This window comes from Hoplias malabaricus, chromosome 5, assembly GCF_029633855.1.
Source record: "Hoplias malabaricus isolate fHopMal1 chromosome 5, fHopMal1.hap1, whole genome shotgun sequence".
NCBI classification, from domain to species: Eukaryota; Metazoa; Chordata; class Actinopteri; order Characiformes; family Erythrinidae; genus Hoplias; species Hoplias malabaricus.
In genome coordinates, this window is record NC_089804.1 from 36,334,091 (window position 1) to 36,348,638 (window position 14,548).

The following is a 14,548-nucleotide window of genomic DNA, read 5'->3' on the forward strand; positions in this document are numbered from 1 at the left end:
AGCTTAATATTCAGTTGGCAAAATTAATAAAATGATTTGTTTTACAATTAGAAAATGTTTATTTTGCTGGAGAAAATTTTAAATGTACGACAAAATGTGTATATATAAACAAACTACTTAAATGCTCAGGGTAAATTATATCATCAATATGTTGATAGAAATACATTAATATATTGATATATATCAATATTATATCAAAACAACATGTAAGAGAAAGTTGAAATCTGGGGAAAGTGTGTGTGTGTCTTTAAGGGAAGCTGTACATCACGTGTGTTTGTGTGTGTGTGTTTGTGTATGTGTGTGTGTGTGTTTGTGTGTGTGTGTGTGTGTGTGTGTGTTTATGCCAGGTTTTACTCACGTTGTGGGAAGTAAAGTGTCAAAATGCGAGTAACACATTCTGGGAACTTGTCCTCTCTAAATCAGTTTTAAATCACCCTGAAATCAATTTAAATATAAGGACGTATTTTAATGTTAGGTTTACTATGATGGTTATGGTCGTGTAATGGTTAAGGTAAGGGTTAGAATTTGACAAACAAACGGTTAAGGTTAGGGTAAATCTCAAAATTGTCGGTGTGATGTCCCCACAATGCATTGTAAACATACTCGCACGCGTTTGTGTGCGCGTGTGTGTGTGTGTGTATGCAAAGTTTTGACATGTAACCGACACAAATCTTCCCTCCGTCCCTGCTTTAGTGCTCCATTGACCTCAGCCTCTTTCCCACAGAAACGGCTGAACTTCTGGGTGAGAAGCGGGATTTATCAGCGAAAACGATAACGGCCACAAACGGATTAAAACATGGATTTCATTCAGGTACAGCTTAGTTTTGGGCGTGTAACGAAGTTTGTTAGCATGATGGCTAAGCACTGAGTGGCTAGCCTGGTGGCTAATACAACTTTACGTCTGCTGCTGTGAGTTTAGTTAAGCTGGATGTTGCTTCTCTTTGTTTTCGTGTTTTTAATTCCACATTAAATATGGCAGCAGTTAACGTTATCTGAGACGTTCTATACCCAGTTGTTTTCAGACTCCGTAGTAATAAACGGAAAACTGGAACTCACTTCTTAATGGAATTCTCTGTTCCACCTTAAACGCAGCTGTATTCCCCACAGAGAAACGATCTGAAACGTTAAGTTGACGTAAGCTTATTTTTTCTTGAAGGAAAAACTGGGTATTGTTTTCTCATTCTGTTTTTTTCTTTCCACTTTAAATGCGACAAGTACGTTGCATTCTTTTGAGGTTAACGGTGTAAGTTACTTTTTTGTGCAGAAAATAATGTCAGGATTCAGACTTGACCTGGGACCCATCAAGGAGCCTCTGGGATTTATTCGAGTCTTGGAATGGGTGAGTTTATTTATTGTTTTTATATTTCAGCTAAAAAAAGTAATCTTAAGCTTTCATGTTCCCTGAACCCCTAGCTATGGAAAGAGCAGGTTAATTTGGTTCACCAACTGTTGCATACCATATTGCAATGATACTGCTCTCCATACAGGGACAGACAGAAAGTATCAGACATTGAACGCTACAGGACGTTTCATGTGATTTAGACCCAAGAAGACAATTATTTAAAAGCTGTATTTCAGAGCTATTCAGTGCTATTTTAAATATAGTTTAATTACTAAAATTTCATCCATAACATTAAAATGATATTTTTTTCTATATCTTACTCTTTGCTATGTATCACCTCCACTGACAGTACAGATTTTAGTCCATGTATTGCTCATCTTACTTTGTTAGCCCCCTTCCACCCTGTTCTTCAGTAGTAAGGACCCTTACAGAGGAACAGGTGTGATTTGGGTGGTGGATCATTCTCAGTGCTGAAGTGACACTGACATTGTGGTGATGTGTTAGAGTATGTTAGCCTTGAATGCGTGGATCAGACACAGCAGTGCTCTTGGAGATTTTAAACACGGTGTCCGCTCAGTTCGTCACACCTATCTTGTGGGCTCACCTTGTTAATGCAAAGTCAGAAACAGTTGCTCATCCGTTTATAGTCTTTACAGTAATTATGCTTATTTTTTAACACTGCATCAAAAATTCATAAGAACAGAAATGCTCCAAAATGACTTTTTCTTAAATTCCACTGACAGTCAAGAGTATTTAATTTTTCCTAAAAGTTGGGCAAATTTAGTTTTTGAATTTTTCTTTGTCTTGATACACCCTTTTAAGGTTTTTTGAAATATCTATAACTAATGCTATACTTAAACACATTTTACAAGCAGCAACTCAAGAAATTGATGACCCGCTGATAAAACATCTGACCGTTGATACTGTACTTGAGCCATGCAAAATCCTCAATGCAAATTTTAGAAGCCCTTTGGACAGACTAAACACTTATGGATGCTGAGTCTGTGTGCGATTGATGGATTATTATTAGTGACAGTCACCATAAATAATATCCAGAAAGTCTTTACGTTGGTGGCAGCAGGCTTAAACCACATCAGGCATATATAGAGTTACCACATATCATATGAGAGACTCAAAGCTACTTTATTAATTCACCATGCTATAAATTTCATGCAGAAATTATGCTGGTAATTATTCTGTACATACCCTTTAGATACTTATTGCTAAATATGGGTACTGTGTTTACCATGTAAATATTACACATTACTTTGGACGTCCTTCTGTTGGTTGACAGGACTGTGACCGTACAACATCTTTCTCCATGTTTAGTAACACCCAAGAAAAAACAATGTGAAACGTGAAACGACTCATATTCGAATCAGAATGCAATGCACAGGAAGTGGTCCATGTGATCCGGGGGAATTTCAGATGTTTATATGCTGACCTGGTATTCCACTACCTGCAAGAACTAGCGCTGCACTCCTAATTAGCAAGTGTACAGTTTCAAACAGTGCTGAATAGCGGCCAAGAAGCATTTATAGAAAGCTTGCTGTATGTCTGTAGAAAAGAATGCCAGCTGCTCTATCACTGCTGGGAACATGTCCCGCCATTTTAAACTTAAAGTCTGCAGACTTTTGCCTTGTCTGGTCCTAGAAAGCTAAAGTTAATGATCTCAGAAATGAAAGTTCAGAGCGTGACTTCCTTTTGTTTGCCCAAGGTGGGACTGGAAGGTGAAAGCTTAGCAACGGTTCTTATCTGCTCAGGTGTGTGTGGGCTGAAAGTGTGGGTTGAAGCCTCTGTACAAAAAGATGCCTTAAAGCCCCTGGGAACCCATTTTGAATTTTTTTTTGTATAATTCTATACTTGGGTGTCATGTGAAACGTTCAGCAAAGTCTAAATCAAAAAACACACAACAGAAATTTGATCAAACTCAGTACCCTGACCAATTACAAGGCCATGCCTCCTCTCTGAGTCGAGCTATTTTAGTGAGCGAACTGTTCACCAAGTTATAGGGAGCGAGTGAAAGACAAAAACAAAACACAGAACACAAAACAATACAGAACGAGCATTTATTGTGTAATTTGTGTAAAATGACAACTGCAGTTCAGAGTAAAAACCTAGGAAAAAAAACATTGACTGCTCTGTCCCAAGGCTGTGTGTTGCCATGGTTACATAAACAGCATTCTGTTCTCCAGTGATAGAGAGCTGTCTCTGTTCTCAGAGAGCTCTGAGGAGTGTATTTTTGTGTTTTTTAGGTAACTTTGCTGAACATTTCATGTAACACCCAAGTTAAGAATTACAATTAAAAAACACAACATTTCAAAATGGGTTCCCAGCGGCTTTATAGATTAAGCCTATCTTTGTGTTGCCATAGAAAATTCATGCTTAATTCCCTAAAGAACTTTTGTAAAGTTTAAAATCCCACCAAAGTTTAGAGAACATCCTCACGACGCAAAGGTTTTTTTTATTTTTTATTTATTTATTTTTTTTTGTCGTGGTTCTAGGTATTAACTGTTTATTACATAACCATCAAACCATTGCCTTTACTTAAGAACTCTTTTAACTGCCTGAGCATAATGCTGAGTCTTCACTCCTCCACTGTTGTGTCAGCTTCACACAGTAGGGGAGTGGTCAGCCACCAGGAAATGTTATGCATCCTGTTGGAGGCACTAACACAGCTTCATTGTAAGGCGAGAAGAGAGAGGATATGGTTTTTGGTTATCCCCACAATTTTTCAGATGATTATGCACTCAGCAGCGTAAAAGCCCATGAGTGGTCTGTGGTCTCACATTAATACTAAAGGGTTTTTTTTGTTTGTTTGTCTTTCCCGATTTTGCTTTTATGTTAAAAAGCAAGTGTTTATGTTAGCATGTGCAGATACCAGCCACTCCCAAACATCAAACGTCTGCCTCTGTTTCAGGGTTAGAAGGGTTTTATTCTTGTTTTTGCAATCTCTACAATTCATTACCTGTGGAGAGTCATGTTTTAGACCAGTGGTTCTCAAACTTTTTAGACTAAGTACCATCCACTATCAAATCAAAACCTCCAAGTGCCACCACAGAAACATGTGCGTCCCTGGTTCTTCCTCTACTGGGGCATAAGGCAAAATCTTGCCTGAATTTTTTGTTTTTGTTGCTTGAAATTTGCATGCTTTACACAAAATTATGTTTTAAACACAATTATACATTTATGATAACATATTAAATGTATGGGCAGTAAGTGTTTTGAAATAAATAAAAACGAGAAAAGGTCAATGAAATATCAGTCATGTGCTACAGGAGGCTACAGGTGAAAGCAGGTGCTCACAGTGGCTCTCTGCGCTTGTAGCAGTAGGTGAAGGAGGAGCGGCGCTGTGTTAAACCTTTTTTTAGGGCTGTAACGATACTAAGAATGGCCATGTTTTCTTTCAGCTGAGTGTTTTCTTCTATTTTGTCTTCAAATTTTTTGTACAGATTTCTCCTTCTGGGCTTCAAAGTATTTCCCGGCCATGGTCTTGGCATGTTTTTCTCGTTTTTGCTTTGCCCTTTTTATAATAAAATCCAGATTGCTCACGTCTGTCTCTAACCTTTGCTTACATCCAGTAGGCAGCTGAAACTCCTTTCTTTAGGTGGATTTCTCAAAAAAACTGGGCGATTGCGTTCCCTCCCTAGGGAAAATACAGCTATGGTGTATGCAACTTAATTTCATTGGGGCATAATTATGAAAACTGTGAAACATTAGGTAATTTACACATAAATACTTCAGTTATGAATAAATTCCTTAATTAAGTAGTGCATTTTTTTAGGTCATTTGGCATGCCACCTCCAATGTAGGGCCATATCCTACATTTTTCTTGCATTTAATTATTTTTCCTTGAGGTCTTTTAAGGAGCAACACCAGAAGCCTTTTAGCCACGCCTGCTTTCTCCATGCTCCTTCAAAAAACTGGGTTAACCGGCACAGGTGATCATGGTGTAATTGTGAGTGGGACAGTTACAAATACATCTAATGACTGCAAGACAAATCCAATTACACTGGTGTTGCTTGTAAGAAAAATAAAGTTTCTATTATGATTAACTGGTCTGAATTAAACCACCCCTGTACATCTTTGTGAATTCTTGAGGCTAATCTGATTCAAGAGGCAGATGTAGGTAAACGCGTTTCATTGTCGGAAAAGACAAAACTGTGTATTCCAAACAGGCTTTTCTGCTGCTTTGTCTCCATATATGGGCTGTGTGGACTAGAGTGGGCAAGAGAGATCCATGTTTACATATGACATCAATCTCTTTTATTTAAGGAAATGATGAAAATTAGGTTGCCAAAAGATGTGTTCTTTAAGAAGCATTTTGACAATGACTGGGGTGTTAAAGTCTTTTCTCTTGTTACTAGAGAAAATAGTAATGGTAATGGAATTAAGATAGCAATGCTGGAAAAGTTTGAAAGAATGTTCATCCTTGCGATGAGACTAAATAATTATACACTGCAGATTAAAAGGACTGCAGTTATAAGAATAATTCAGAAAGAAATAAAACAAGATGAGCTGATCCAGAAAATTAGGCAGGGAAAAAAGCAAAACTGGTGACTTGTACTGAAGTTAATTCACAGAGACAAAGCTGTTCTTTAGCAGCTGCACTTGCAGTGTGTAGGTTTGCATTCCGTTGTAAACGTGTCGATGGCTGCAGCATGTGCTGGAGGTGGGCGCCAAGCCTCCTTTCCCTGACATCTCTAACACAGACCACCTGGCCCCGCTGTTGTTGAGAAACTAATCCAGATGGGATCAGGGAGTGTGATACAGTAGCAAGAGGTGGAAAATAAGTAGTGCAAAACAAAGTCACAGTAGTTAAAATACTGTGATATACTTTGGCATGATCAGTTTGAGCTGTTAAAAATGTACAGTTCAGGGTGCACACGGATTGCAACAGTCAATAAAAACCATTTAAAAACCAATAAAAACCCATCTAACAGCTTAATTTACAAACGCTGAAGAATTCCTGAAAGTGTTGTATAGTCATGTGTTTCATTACACAGGTTGACTTACATTTGGCTCTGCTCACCCTGATCATGTCAGCAGTCATTACCACACCCCACATTGCTGAAGATCCAGTGCTGTTCAACAGCAGAGTCTTGCAGTAACAGCTTTGGATTTAACTTGTTTTGTGATCTCAGATCTTAGATAAAGTAAATTATCCTTATTATTAAAGTTGTAAAGTAAGTAAATCTGCTTGACTATATTACAAAGTATTCTTCCCAGTTCACAGATTCATTTCTTTCATACATTGTCTTCTTGGCAAATCTAAACTTGTAGAATCTGAAAAATAATTGTTTCTTGGATTTGTTTATAAGTTTTTAGGTTGTTTGTTTGTTTTTTTCTTAATTCTTTCTTTTAGTTTTGTTTATTCCCACATTTGTGAGTCTCTTTCATTTCACTTAGTTTAAAAATTACAGCTGTGAGGAGAAATCTTAAAAATCTATTTTTTAAGAAAACACTAGCACAGACCAAAACTGCAGCGCCTTGCTCTGAATATCCCAACTTGCTGACTTAAACCTTCTCCCCCTTGTCCCTCTGCTGAACCTGTGGGCTTCTCTCTTAAATACACAGCGTGTGAATCTTAAGGTCTTGACAGAATAGTCCAGTCTGTGTGGTATGTGGGCAGAGCGAGGGGTTCACTGCAATGTGGCTGGTTGGCAAAAGCAGAGGACTATTTTTAGGAAAGATTTAAAGTGTGTCATAATCGTTAACTTAGAAGCCAACTTCCTTCTTACAGTTGGATGAGCAGGACAGAAAACAGAAATCTTTGACAGACAACGAAGTCTAAAAATTTTGAAATAGCAGCTCAAACGCTGCACTTCTGGAATAATTTAATCTAACATACGTAGGATAAATGTGAGGTTAATATAGGATATCACATCTGCAAATGGTGAGTGCTCCTCATACACAGTAGGTTGCAACTGGTGCTGTGACCAGTTATTAGTATCAGCATTAGTCCGTATTTAGAGTTGAATTGTGGGGTTGAATTCCAACTGGGTGGAAGGAATCCCTCATTAGTCACTGTGCTAAGTTTGTTTACCATACCCCAGTCCCCCCCCCCACGCCCCACACACACATCTGTCCTTTCTCAGTGTAGTAATAACCCCACCACTGATTTACCATTTACCTCCTTACTGTGTCGTGTTTCAGTCCAAATCAAATACATTCGTCTGACATCACTGAACCATAAAACTGATGACAGGACAGTCTTTCCTCTGCTCTAGAGAAATGAAGCAGTTGCATGAGTTTGGCTGTGTCTGATGAGTCAGAGAGTAAAGAAAAGAGGGAATGAGGGAGCAAAGAAAAGAGAATATGGATCCGAAAAAGTAGAGGGTGAAGTGAAAGCTTAAGTGTGTGTTTGTGTATGCGTCAGAAGTTTAGACGCCTGGTCAAGTTGCGTATTGTGGTATTTTTTACATACTGAGGAAAAGCTATTAATTTTTTTTTCTTTTTTTCCTTATTTAATAAATTCAGCAAATGAACAGTTACAGCAAGAAAATGTGCGAGTGTACACTGTAGACAATGTGCTAACTTACTTTAACACAAACAAAATCTCTTAAAGTGGATATAGGATGTATTTGTATAGTTGAAAGATAATTATACCTTTAAAATATCTGCATAATTCGTTTAAAAAATAAAACGTAAAAAAGCTACGTTTTTGTTTTTACAATTATTGTGATGGTGATAGTATCGATTGGTCTGTTGTATGCCCATGTTATAAGGTCTTCCTTCCGTTTTTCAGTTCTTCACCATCTTTGCTTTTGCTACCACTGGGGGATATGTCGGGTCCATCACCCTCACCACTGCCTGTGAAAAATCAACAGATGTTCCTGTACACTTCAGCTATCCCTTCAGGTCTGTGACTTGTCTGTTGGAATATGAGTGAACGAAAGTATCAGTCATTATGACGTTTACATTGTTATTAACTGCCATCAATCACCTTTGAATATTTACATGTCACATTTCACAAAACATTCCACAATAGTTTAGTTAAATAATACTAGTCCTCTCCTTACTTAAATATTATCAGTGTTTTGTTTACACATACGTACTGTCTATTCAAATGATTTCATCTCAGTTTTTATGTCTTAACCTGCCACTGTCTTATTTTTTTACATCACTTATTTATTTTTTATTATTATTTTTTTTTTAAACAGGCTTCCTAGTCAGCCTATTATAATACCTCATTGCAACGACACCGGATTTAACACAACCTACCTGATGGGGGACTTCTCATCCTCAGCTGAATTCTTTGTGTGTGTGGGTGTCTTTGGCTTCCTGTACTGCACCATCATGCTGATTCTGTACCTGGGATACCAGCACGTTTACAGAGAGACCAGCCGAGGGCCCATTATTGTAAGTTGGTTTGTCCATATGTCCCAAACTGACAGAATATTCTAATCTGGGTTTTTCACCCCGAGCTTCTGCCTGATGTCCTGTGTTAATTACTAAAGGCAACAAGATTGACTCATTCATTACCCGGGATGAAAGCAGTAAGAAACAAGAGCAAAGAGAAACTAGGCAATCCTGGTTTAGCTGGATCGCCGTTAGCCGTGTAGCCATTGTCACAGAGGTGTTTCTGGCATTTCAAAATCAGGAAAGCCCAAAATACATCCCCTGGAGAATCTTTGGTGCTTCATATCAATGTCTTTGTTTACAATAATAACAAATAATAACAAACCATAAAAATGTTTTATCTTATCAGTTGCTGACAGTGTGTGCATGGTCATGGAAAGCTTGTTATTTTCTGTTCATACAAATCTACAAAGCTGAAGCACCGTATTGAGATGACATTAAAGCAACTCATTTACCAGAAAGCAACAAGAGAACATTTAAGTTTTTGAACATTTCTAAAACCAAGCACCTTAACATTTTATCAGCCAAGTAATGTACTTGATAAAGGAACAGGGCTTCGCTGGAAACTAGATATTTATGTACTGACTTAAATTAAAACTTAAAAGGGTCAGACTGATAAAACAGTGCTGTAACAAATTCACAGCCTCGTTTATTTTGATTAACACCTTGCTTTTGTGTTCTGGCTTTAATAATCCAGAGATTTTGTCCATTTTCGTGTAAAGTTATACAAAAAAAGCTGTGCAGATGTAATTTACAACTCAGTAACGGTGAGTTGTGTATGTGTATTTGCGTATTTATAGGGACAGAAAAGATTACGTTTTGTTTGCTAAATATATAGTAGAAAACAAAACGCTGGGTCACAGAAACATTCTTCAAACACACACACACACACACACATATATATATATTTATTTATATTTATTCATGGCTAAATTGGACCAGCCTGGTGGGCAATCTTCATTAATTGCACATTGCACCAGTAAGAGCACAGTTTTGCTCAAAATATTGCAATGCACACAACATTTATGAGTGAAATACCAGAGTTCAAAAGAGGACAAATTGTTGGTGCACGTCTTGCTGGCGCATCTGTGACCAAGACAGCAAGTCTTTGTGATGTATCAAGTATCCAGGGTAATGTCAGCATACCACCAAGAAGGACGAAACACATCCTTACACAACAGGATTAACTGTGGACGCAAGAGGAAGCTGTCTGAAAGGGATGTTCGGGTGTCAACCCGGATTGTATCCAAAAAACATAAAACCACGGCTGCCCAAATCACAGCAGAATTAAATGTGCACCTCAACTCTCCTGTTTCCACCAGAACTGTCCGTCAGGAGCTCCACAGGGTCAATATACAAAGCCGGACTGCTATAGCCAAACCTTTGGTCACTCATGCCAATGCCAAACATCAGTTTCAATGGTGCAAGGAGCGCAAATCATGGGGCTGTGGACAATGTGAAACATGTATTGATCTCTGATGAGTCCACCATTACTGTTTTCCCCACATCCGGGAGAGTTACGGTGTGGAGAAGCCCCAAAGAAGCGTACCACCCAGACTGTTGCATGCACAGAGTGAAGCATGGGGGTGGATCAGTGATGGTTTGGGCTGCCATATCATGGCATTCCTTTGGCCCAATACTTGTGCTAGATGGGCGCGTCACTGCCAAGGACTAGCGAACCATTCTGGAGGACCATGTGCATCCAATGGTTCAAACATTGTATCCTGAAGGCGGTGCCGTGTATCAGGATGACAATGCACCAATACACACAGCAAGACTGGTGAAAGATTGGTTTGATGAACATGAAAGTGAAGTTGAACATCTCCCATGGCCTGCACAGTCACCAGATCTAAATATTATTGAGCCACTTTGGGGTGTTTTGGAGGAGCGAGTCAGGAGACGTTTTCCTCCACCAGCATCACGTAGAGACCTGGCCACTATCCTGCAAGAAGAATGGTTTAAAATCCCTCTGACCACTGTGCAGGACTTGTATATGTCATTCCCAAGATGAATTGACGCTGTATTGGCCGCAAAAGGAGGCCGTACACCATACTAATAAATTATTGTGGTCTAAAACCAGGTGTTTCAGCTTCATTGTCCAACCCCTGTGTGTATATATACATTTCATACATAGCCCATATACATAGGGTTGAACTAACAGATGGTGTAGTTTTGCCACCTAAAGTTCTCTCTGTGAAATACGGCTGAATTAATAGTTCCTACTCATGCATGCACGTTTCAACATTAGGTGTCAGTCAGTCAATCAGTAAGCGCAAATGCCTCTTCTAACAGCAAGTAAAAGCAGTAAGAAATGGCTGTAGAAATGCCTGGTGATTGGAATTTGAAATATGTTTATTTATCAGATTTGTGCTGTACACCTACTCTATCTTGCCTCTTCTGTCACATTTATTCTGGCTGATCCCATGTTGTTGTATCCTCAGGATCTGTTTGTAACCGGGATCTTCGCTTTCCTGTGGCTGGTCTCATCTTCTGCCTGGGGTAAAGGACTTACCGATGTCAAAAATGCCACCGACTTGGATGTGCTGAAGGGTTACTGTAACCCTCCCTGCACTGTCAAAGATCACGCTGCCATGGGTCGCCTCAACGCTTCTGTGGTGAGGCCCGCATCTGCAATTTGCATGCATGTCTCCAGCTTTATTATTTAAAGACCTTTTTATATAGTGTTTCCAAGATAGGAAATTTAATTTGAATCTGTATTTGGCCTTTAAAAATGTAGATTTGCAGTGATATGGTCATGTACAAATATAGTTCTACAACTGTCTCCTTCAGATTTTTGGCTTCCTCAATCTTATCCTGTGGGTGGGTAACTGCTGGTTCATCTATAAGGAGACGCCGTTCCACAAGCCTGCTCAGCCATCGCAGAACCCAGAGGAAGGAGGTCCGAGCTCCTAAATAGATCCTCCCTCTCAGTTCTAGTCAATCAAAACCAGAGGATACCATCATGGATTCACCGAAGTCTTTGACTCAGCCACATGGTGCTCTGCGGTTCGCTTCATTTACAAGCACTGAGCGAGACGCTCATTGTGGATGTTTTGTTTTATTTTACTCTTCTGTTATTGTTAGAGCATCTGTGATGGTGACATCTACTGGAACAAGTGTTTTACATCTGGGTACCATAAAAACAAGCCTTGAAGTAATGAATCTCCTGGAATGTAACTGCAAATTTACTTATTAACCCCACCCATAGTTATATATAGTTACATATAATAGTCACACACACACACATATACACACACACATCTCCAGTTCACAACGCTACACTAACTTTAGTATGTTGTCATAGCTTATCAAAGTTATGGAGGTTAGGTTACATGCCTGCATCCAGCCTTAAAATGAGAGCATTCACTGTGATACAAAATGATATCCAAAATTTACACATTTTCAAATAACACACTACATTTCTCAGTTTCACAAACTGTGCAACAGTGTCTCTATAGCAACACTAGCCACAAAACCATAATTTTTCTGGTCAAACAAGTCAGAAAAAATCCCTGTCCTATCAGTTGATGTTTTTGTTCCTATAAGACAAAATATTTCATTTTGTGTACTTCTCTAAGTCAGGTATTTTAAAAGTCACATCTATTATAAAAAAAACTCTTTTGCCGTATACACATAGCACATATTGCCATATTCTTGCGCCATCGGTGCCCTTGTGCACTGATGCATACACTAAAGTCTTCATACAACATAGGTTTTGCACAGTTTACTGTTAGTGCCTTAATAATTGACATCTGTTAAGCTCATGTTTGTGTGAATAAATCTTTGCCACACTGATGACAGCACTAGTGACACACACAATTTTTCTCTAAGATCTGAAACTTGAGGGGAAATGCCATCAATCAGAGATGTGACCAAATTCATTCAGAGTTGTTTGATGAGAACAATGCTTCCTTATGAAGAGATTCAGTGACACCTACACCACATATGATCTACTGTAACTGGTCAAACTACACAAGCTTTCTGAGATTTAAGATGGGTAGTAGACCCCTTTGGGGATTATTTTGCCTCAAAACACACTGAATGTACCCCTTTAACATGAATGTGTTTTAAAAAAAAAAGTAAATATTAGTACCGTATCACGAAACAATATTTCAGTGGAAAAACATTTTTTGCAGATTTCAGACGTCTATTTACTTTGATCACCACTGAAAAACACTGAATCCTAAGTTTCTCCAGATTGGAGCAAACCGCTTTGAATGACTCATCACATCTTAATCGTTTAATAATTTTGCAGGCACATCAGTTGAAACATCAGTGGAATGTCCTTTTAATTTGTTCGCCAGTTGTGTTAAGGAACATTTAAGCTGTTGATTTGCTAATGTGTCATGTTTCTGACAATTTGTACTAGATTACTAGAAATTTGGTGGCAAATGACTAAAAGCCAATTTCTTCACTACTTATTGGGAAAAATACTTGTGAATTATGTAACACTAACTTCCTAATTTTCTTACTTAGAACTCGGACGTGATCCTTGGGAGTAGTTTGTGTGTTATTCCTATAAGCACTCTGATTTCTAATTGTTGTGTTGGTTTCTTGTTTGCAGACATTTTATGTGAATCGGTGCAGTGATTAATACATTTCCCTTGCTTGCCTTTTACCAAAAACAAAAAAAGTAAAAATTGTAGGGTGTTTTTTTACATTTAAATGAGTAATTCTGTTACTATGCAAGACACCATTAAATTACAAAAGAGAATGGGAGAATGTTAATTTTAATTTACATGTTACACAAAGTTATCTAAGACAATATTGTATACCTAATACTGCTTTATTTTCCTTTTTTAATGAAGCAACAGAGCAAGGAAATGTCTGTATTAATGTTAATTGAGTTATAATTTAATAGTAAACTCTCCTTTGGTAGTGGATATTTGATTACATTGCAAAACTATTCAGTGTCAGAGTGTATGGCAGCCCTTGGTTACCTGTCATTATTTCTGCCTTTTTTTTTTTTTACTGACAGTGCCTTGTCCCTTACTTTTTTTTTTTTTTTAATCAATAGGAAGAAGCCTTACAGTTGTTGTGCCTTTGTCTTTATTAAGGTTTTTTTTTTACTTATCTGTGAGAAATCAACCTGAGATTTGCAATTTAAAAATTGCCTCCACAGAAGCCCTTATAAAAGTCAGTCTCTTTCAGCAGTATTTAAGGGAAACCCAAGTGCCAATGTAAGAGATAATCTCTCTTATATCTCTGATAATTTTTCTCTACAAACACATTTAATTATCACACTGATGCCTTTTTTTTTCCAAGTGAATTTTCTTAATGTTTGGGTATGGGGAAAATCTGCTCTTCTGCTTTGTGCTTTTCAATGATAAGATCAGGAGGAAGATATTAACAAGTCTGTTCACATTTTCTGTGATGTGGAGGAATAAATGAGGAGAGTTTAACTGCTGTGTGTTTCCTTGTTTTCTGATGATGAATGAAGCTGCAGTTCATTTCTTATCCACGGGGTGGTAGCATGATCTGTCCAGTAAAAGCGTCAGAAACTTTAAAAGTCAGGACAGGAGATTCCAGTCACTTTAATGAGATCCTGATTGTAAACTTCATATAATTAATACAATACTAATAATCTTTAGTACACAAAATATTTACATTGTACATGGGGACAGTCTCCCCTAAACACATGAATTCATCTAACAGTAACAGATTGTAAGATTCACTTCCACTCTGGAAGTTAGAGACTAGTTTTTCGGTCTTGGAAAACACCTGGAAAATTAGAACATTGCTCAGAATGGTCTGGATCTTTGCATGTCCTGTCTGTAACAATAAATGGAATTAGAATGTAGGAAATTCACTTTCTTGCTTTATTTCACCTAATTGGGATATTGT

At 38.0% G+C, this 14,548-nt stretch overlaps 1 protein-coding gene across 2 annotated transcripts; it reads left to right on the top strand.

Moving 5' to 3' along the window:
- Positions 1 to 645: 645 nt before the first annotated feature.
- sypl2a (synaptophysin-like 2a) lies at positions 646 to 14,322 on the top strand. Of its 2 annotated transcripts, none has more exons than XM_066671130.1 (6): positions 646 to 811; positions 1,265 to 1,339; positions 8,091 to 8,203; positions 8,506 to 8,704; positions 11,146 to 11,319; positions 11,495 to 14,321. In XM_066671130.1, the coding sequence occupies exons 1-6, from the start codon at positions 797 to 799 to the stop codon at positions 11,615 to 11,617; spliced, it is 699 nt and encodes a 232-aa protein (XP_066527227.1). In that variant the 5' UTR covers positions 646 to 796; the 3' UTR covers positions 11,618 to 14,321. The 2 variants fall into 2 exon arrangements, with proteins under 2 accessions (XP_066527227.1, XP_066527228.1); XM_066671131.1 differs by lacking the exon at positions 646 to 811 and adding an exon at positions 1,056 to 1,134 and having other exon boundaries at positions 11,495 to 14,322.
- The last annotated feature ends 226 nt before the right edge of the window (positions 14,323 to 14,548 follow it).